A 7,653-nucleotide genomic window follows, 5' to 3' on the forward strand; every position below is an offset into this window, starting at 1 on the left:
AGAGGAGGGGGGAAGAAGAGGGCAAAAACAAAACAGAGAACCATAAATGTCAGCTGCATCTGCCAGAAGATCGGCAAAGCCCTCCCTGGCCCTGGGACCACCCCCATTGCTCCCTCCTGCCCAGCACTCAGTGATGCAGAGAGGGGGACCCTTACCACCCAGGGGAGGCTGTGGCAAAACTCTTTCCCCTGCCCCTCTCTCCCCCCCAAACTGTTAGTGGATCCAGCAGCAGCCTGGCTTCATTCCCAAACTGCCCTTGGTGTCACAGGGGTGCAGGATTCACTGTCCCTGCTCTGCACATCATTGCTGCTGCGTGGGATGGGCACAGCACAGCCTTTGAGGGAGGCTGCTGGGCCTCTGCCCAGACCTCCCTCCTTTGCACAACATGGGGGACTTTAAAAGTACCCAGCCTTTTCCCTGCAATGCCACAGGGACATCACTTGTGGGCTAAAACCATGTCTGGTGGATGGATGTTCGTCAGAGACATCACCAAAGAAGTGGGTACTGATGCAGGACGATGGAGATGCTCTGGGTTCCATACAGTTTCAGGCTCTAAGCAGAAGGTTTTAAAGCACAGGCCGGGTTTGAACACGTTAACCAAGTGACAGATCGGTCAGCTTGCCGGGCACTGCGGCAGTGGGAGCAGTGGCTGTGCGGGCCCCGTGGCGAGCAGTGGATCCCCGAAGGCCCTGTGGCCAGCGTGGCAGGGCCCGAGCTCTGTGCAGGCCCGGCACGAGGTGGCACTGCAGGCGTGTGGCATCGGGTGTTTCCCTGCCTGTTGTGTCACAGGATCGAGGAGCCTCTTTCCAGGCAGTTAAAACCACGCGTTGAGAGCCTGCTTGCACTTTGCCAGAGCAGCTTCCCTTGGCGAGGGGGAGCAGCTGCCTGTTTGCCTCGCTGCTGGATGTGTTACTGCCCCCGCTTTTGTTCCAGGCGGACAACAGTAAGTACCTCAATAGCCAGCACTCCGATGGCCAGGGCTCCTGCCAGGTACACGTACGTCTCAAAGGAGTTCAGGATCACGGTGTAGCAGCCCTAGGAAAGACAAAACGTGGTGAGACACACCTGAGCAGCACATTTTGTTGTTCTCGCAGCAGAGCCCTCACTAGGACGCGAGGTGCTCTCAGACCCAGGCACCACAAGCACGGCTCCCTCTCACCACCTCACCCAGCCCCACGGCACAGGAGGCAGAGATCCACAGGACAGTGCTGGGGAGGGGAAGGTTTTGCTGTAGTGGGGTGGGAATGGTTCACACCCCTCACTGACCATGAGGAGCTGCAAGTTCTTGCAGGGCGGAGAGGAGCAGCACAGAGAGGAACGCCATCTGCAAAGGGCAGAGACTAAGCACAGAGGGAAGGACACTCACTGCAGGTGACAGACATCCCAGGCTGCTAGTGAAAAGGATGATTTATTTAAAGCCAAGGCAGGAGATTCTTGATTCATCTCTCACAGCCAGCAGGTCTTTAGCAGCCCAGGACCTTTTCTCTGTGCTTTGCCCCAAAAGAGGCTGGCTGAACACCTGCTGATCTCACTATTGGAGAAGAATTTCATTAAGAACTCAGGGCCATGCACTATGGCAATTATTCCACTTATGAAGCATAGCCACCATCACCCTTAATTAAATTTATTATTGCTAATACAATTAACAGCAGGTAGATCTTCCTGCAAAGGTTTCAGGATGTTTCTGGAAATCACCAGCTTATCCTGGCCTCAGTTCTCCCAGCATAAAATTTCAACCCACTGGGAAATTTCTGCAAACACGGGACACATAAAAAGAGAAGCAGATTGGAGTTTGTCCAGTATGAAAAGCAGCTTCCCCTCCACTGAGAATATACTTCACACATACATTTTAATCCTATCTGTACTGCTAGGATGTTTCGATTACCTGGGTTTTTTCCTTCCACCCTTAATGAAAGCATTGGAACTGCAAAGACAGTACAATAGTTATGTACTTCTGTCCATGCCAGAGCCTGCTCGCTGTGAGTGAGGCACAACCAGCAGAGAGTGAGGAAGGACATGGAGAGGATTCACTCATGAGGCCAGCCTAGGGGACACAGACTGCTGGGGCAGTAACTGAGCTGTTAAAACCATGCTTTTGTCAACATGAGACCACTCAGCATCAGCTCTCTTCCAGACATGTTTCAGCCAAATTTTCAGAGGAAAGCATCCAGTCCAGTAACAAATGTGCTTGCCAGACCTCCGACCTTAACCCAGCCTCCAGCATGCTCTGCTCAGCTGGCTACAGACAGGGGTGAACACAAGCATGGTCAGCACTGTCCTACCAGCGTGGTGTCCCAAGAGCTTGACTTTGCTCCAGCAATGCCTCAATTCAGCTCTCAGTTGCTTGAGATTGTCTCTCCTACTTTACAGAAGTGCACCACTGTGCTTGGTGACACTTGCTGTGCATACAGCTTCTCCCACCAACACTCTGTGGTGACATGGGCTTGCAGGAAACCTTCCCTTTCCATGGAAGTTGTAAGCCTCAGCATCACTACACAGGGAAAACTTTAACCCTCTTTCTCAAAATGCATTTCTATTTCCCTCCCTGCTGTGTGTCATCTCTCTCCTCCCTATCTATTCCCAGCAATCAGACCTGGCAGAAGCAGCATGGTGCTGTCTGCTATGATCTCACCCAGACTGCCTTTGCCAACCACTTCCAGCTGCCAGCCAAGGAACAGTTCACATGCTGCTTCCAAACTCCTTTCTTCTCTTTCTCAATCTGCTCTTAAGTGCTGAAAAGAGGACCACTGCCTAGTCTGGAGGGAGAAGGAGGCTTGTACATACTGTCAATACAGAGCTCAGTTGGTTTAACTAATGCTGTGGTGAACACAGTCAGGAACTTTGCTGGAAAGTTTCTTAAACATCACGTCTTGGTGACATTGGAAGGAAACTTGACCCAGTGTCAATGGGATGAACTGTCTTGTCCCAGCCCAGTATTGCAAAAAATTGCCAAGCCAAGAGGCCTGGCAAAACAATCATAGAATAGAACTATAGAATGGTTTGGGTTGGGCAGGACCTTAAAGATCACCTACTTTCAACCCCTCTGCTACAGTCAGGAGCACCTGTCACTAGACCAGGATGCTCAATGCCCCATCCAACCTGGCCATGAGCACTTCTAGTGATCAGGCATCCACAACTTCTCTGGACAACCTTTTTCAGCATCTCACCACCCTCACAGTCAATAGTTTCTTTGGTAATATCTGGACTAAAACTACACTCTTTCAGTTTAAGGCCATTCCTCCTTGTCCTATCACTACACACCCTTATAAAATGTCCCTCTCCAGCTTTCTTGTAGGATCCCTGTAGGTACTGGAAGACAACTGTAAGAAATGCCATTTTTCTAAGGTAAAGATAAAAGAAGCAGAGAAATGCAGCTCTCCAATTCTTCTCTTCCTTAGGAAACAGACATGGTTTTCTGTGGCTGTTTAACCCTTGATGTTTTGATTGTATATAATGATTAGGAGTCTTTGTGAACTAAACTGGAACCACTCCTGTAGCCAGTATGAGTCAACTCCATCCCATCCTACCTGACCTGTGCTGGCTTGCTAATTAACTTCTCAGAGATAGTTCTAACCTTCAGAAACACAACAGAACTTGATCTAAATTCCCACCTTACCTCTCAGTCTCTTAGGAAAATCTTCATATTTCTGATGATACAGCACAACATGGACTTAGCAGTGTATGCAATGAAAGGGGATTTTCAAAATCAGCCACATACCATCACTTCAAAAGCTGTCAGCAGGAGTGTAACTAGGATGTGAGGTACAGTCAGGGCCTCCCAGATCCACTAGCTACCCATGGCCACTGCGGCTGTCTCTCTGCCCCCTGTGAGGCTTCTTTTCCCAGCGTTCAGCCTCCCTTACCTGCCGGTTCTGAAACCTCTCCATGCCTGATAGACAAGCTTCCTTGTTGACAAACATCCCTTCCCGGCTCTGCAGCTCTCGCTGGCAACAAGCCTCCGGTGTCGCCCCTTCCAAAGAGGAGTATGGAAGATGAGGGATAGCTTCAAAATCTTCTGGTCCATTCACTCCACAGCAGGCAAACTAGGGAGAGGCACAGAGAAGAAAGGAAAACAGAATTGATACCTTTCCCTGAAAGCAGACGTGACGAATCTAAGACCTATTCTCATAGGGATCAAAGCTTTAGTCAAAGCAGAGACAACTGTTCTTTCCAAAGTAGTGGATTGTGCTCATACGTTGGAGCTTCTGTTTCATTGAAGTCTTTATGAAGTCCCACTGTTTCTATGTCATACTGTAGATTCTAAGGTACTACTGGGAATATTGCTGCAAACTACACGGGGCTTTGGGACATATCCAGAACGACTTGCTTGAGATCACCCAGCAGTACAGCCCAGGCTCCCAACCACCCCTTCTCCCCATGGCTAATGGCCAGGATCGTTGCTGCTTAAAGGCACTGCTAGGTGATTCGAATAAGGTCCCTCTTTAGGATTCCAGTCAGATGCTTTTTAAGGATTCAAGTCATACCCTGACTCTGTCTCCTTTCAGTCAGCAAGAGGAAATATCTTTAATAAAGTCCTGAATCAGCATGAAGGGCAGCAATCATCTTTTCCTTTTAAGATTAAAATTGACTTTTCATCTGCAGAGGCTGACATCCTGCTTTTCACTCCTGAAGGGACACACCATGGGGTGTGCAGAGCACTAACACATGTGTACACACACACACACACACACACACACACACAGACTGAACTTCTTGTGGTACGCATTAACAACTGCAGTTCCAATGGCAGTCAACCTGTAACCTGCCTGGTTAGGGATGTAATGACAAAGTCGATTTTGATGGCTATTATTTCTGTAGTGAAAATATATCATAAACACTCCTGCCTAAGCTGCTGTTAACCACAAAACATTAGTTAATGCCAGCTTTTGGTAGCTGTTGGCTGGGAATAATTCTGAAGCAGACTGCAAGGTAGAAGGCCCAGAGCAAATGCAGTGATACCCAGTTGCAGGCACCTCCACTGCTCTCTGTGCCTGATATTTGAAAACTGGGGGTACCCATTTAGGTCCAATGCCTCAGGTTTTGGCAAATCAGGTGACCCTGATGCAGTCATTAAGAGTGTCTCTCTCAGAACTGGCATCTCCATTTGAGAGACTGACTGCCAGCCAAAGTCTCACCTCCCTTCAACCACAAGCCCTGGTGCTAGGCTGGACACAACAGGATGGTTGAAGCAGGCTGACCCTGGGAGAGCTGAGAGTGTGGGCTGAGCAGCATGTTGGTGGCCACTGACCATGGGCAGAATGGGGCTGGTGCTGTCTGACTTACTGTGATCATAACAGAGTTCCAGGTGGAAGAGAAGACATCCGTGTCATTGTTCCTCTGGTAATGCTTCTTCAGCTCCTTGGTGAAAAACTCTCTGGTCAGCTGAAATACAGACAGGTGGAAATGTAAAGGCTATTGCCAACATTTCCCAAAGCTCCCTTCTGTGAATGCTGGGGGTTCTTTGTTTTTTTGGGTTTGTTGTTTTTTTTTTTTGCAAACCTCATAGGAGAAATATGTGAAAAGCTATTGGCTGAGCCATATCTATGTATACAGTGAAGGATACCTGTTGAATAAAACTGTCACTCATTAAAATCAGGGACTGAATTATATCTGTACTTCTAAGATAATTAAGATTATGTTTACACTTAAATGTTGGTTGGTTTTAGTTTTTGTTGGTTTTTTTTTTTTAATTTTCAGCACTATTTGAAAGTATTTCATAAATTGAAACAGGCCTAAACCAGATTTTACAAAGATTGTCAAATCCATGCCCAAACTGTATTTTCACTTGGTGTGCTTCATGAAGTCCACAAGCAAAGCATGATTTTCCACTCCACTTTTCCTTCAAACTAGTTAACTTCCTACTAACAATAGGGGAACTGCTCTGAATTTACTTCCATGTGTGAGAAAGCAGAATGAAGCCCTAACATGAAACTTTCTGGAAAAGAAAAAGAATTAAAAAACACATAATGAATAGGAAATAGTCAACTCAGCTTATTAATCAGAAAAAACCACTATTTCCTTGACAATGCTTTAGATTATCTAAACTAACCTGCGTACATAAATAAAAAAAATCCTCTTTATATTTGTGTTTAGATAATTTAAACATTTTTCCAAAAGTCAACAATATAAATTATTGGAATTTCATTTACCCTTGTTTATATTTACAGTAAAACAGAAAAAATGCACAAATTTGTCTCAGAGTCTTCTGGAGAAGTTAGACACCTTGAAATTACATTTACTTAGGATGACTCTCTGGAGGAATAGTAAACATACAATCCTAGTAATCTTGTTAAACTGAACATCCCTGTTCAATCTTGCTGCCTTTCTGTCACTTCAGGACAAAAACTTAAAGAAATCCTCTTTTCATGTTCCCAATAGGTGTTGACTTGTGTGGTCCCTTCTCCAAAATACCTTGTGACTTGCCACACAGGCAAAACCTTCTGCCACTGCAAAAGCCACAGCGAAGGGGGCTGGACTTGGCTGGCTACAGCACTGCTGTGATGTTGCATATTTGCAGGATCAGGAATTAAGCTGCCTGAAAAATACCTTTTTTATTCCCCCCTGTTGTTCATACAGCACTGCTGACGCAGTAACAGAGGCTGCTACAAGCTGCTTTCAGGTTCTTGATATGCAACGTGAAATATCGCACATACGCATGCATATGCATGAGCTCTAGGGGTGCGCACAAAAGCACAAGCACAAAACTGTTTGTTTTGTTTGTAACTCTATCACAAAATTTAAGGACTGAAAAGAGAAAAAGGCTGTGGTGACTTTTTAAAAGATCCTGAATACCATGTAGTATTGGCTTCTCTTTTACAAATACAAACAAAGGCCAAATGTAATTACTTCATCAGCAACGGGTAAAACTTTGTCACAAATACTTGAATCATGCAGTTAGCTCAATGTCACTACCTTTAATTAGTTATGCTGTTAAATTCCTAAATTACTTTTTTTGGACAGATATTCAGTCATTTTTTTGCTTTTGAATATTAAAATACCAGAGGGCATGGCATTTTTCCTTGGGAATTTGGTGCACTGAGGGAAGGTGAGTTAGAAGATGCTGAAATATGTCCTCGGTGTTCTCCTTTCCTTCCCGTTCTCTACATGCTTTATCCATGCAGCATCCAACCCTGCACACAGCAGCACATTTTTTTGATGCTCATCTGTTCCTGAAGCACAGACCTTGAAACTGATATTACCGTTGGTAATAATCCCAGCCCGCTGCCTTTGTTGGGGTCTAAAACAAAAGAGTAATTTAAATATAAAGTGAAAGCTTTGTTTTGACAGCAGTAATCCCAGAGGAAATTGTTCAGAGTTTGTGTGTGATTTTTACAACACTTGGCCTAAAACAAAGCCTAATGCTGGAAGGGTACATTTGCCAGGAAAATAACTGCTTATCCTGAGCATCTCAAGTTCAGAAAAATGAGGCCAAAAATAAAAAAAGTCTTCTTTTAAAAACTTGCTGACAAAGGAGGATGAAATATGACAGTCCTACTGCCATTCTCATGGCCTTCCTCTAGCTGAAACAAGTACCGGCCCTGATGACGTTTGTGCACATTGGATTTTTATGGCAAGGACAATTGGGAAGGGAGCAAAGGACCTACTGGTAAAACTAGAGCTTCACACACACTTTGACAACACAGTTGTGGCAGC

General features: G+C 45.7%; 1 protein-coding gene across 4 annotated transcripts in view; it reads right to left on the reverse strand.

Annotated features, from left to right (window-relative positions):
• The window catches only part of TSPAN18 (tetraspanin 18), a 120,773-nt gene that overhangs the window by 3,590 nt on the left and 109,530 nt on the right, over positions 1 to 7,653 (reverse strand). For all 4 annotated transcript variants that reach the window (XM_048305795.1, XM_048305796.1, XM_048305793.1 and 1 more), the window contains 3 exons: positions 5,284 to 5,382; positions 3,864 to 4,043; positions 952 to 1,035 (listed from right to left, as the gene is read on the reverse strand). In XM_048305795.1, the coding sequence (XP_048161752.1) occupies positions 952 to 1,035; positions 3,864 to 4,043; positions 5,284 to 5,382 (363 nt within the window). The remainder of the gene's footprint in view (positions 1 to 951; positions 1,036 to 3,863; positions 4,044 to 5,283; positions 5,383 to 7,653) is intronic.

This window comes from Corvus hawaiiensis, chromosome 6 (genome assembly GCF_020740725.1).
Source record: "Corvus hawaiiensis isolate bCorHaw1 chromosome 6, bCorHaw1.pri.cur, whole genome shotgun sequence".
Taxonomy (NCBI): domain Eukaryota; kingdom Metazoa; phylum Chordata; class Aves; order Passeriformes; family Corvidae; genus Corvus; species Corvus hawaiiensis.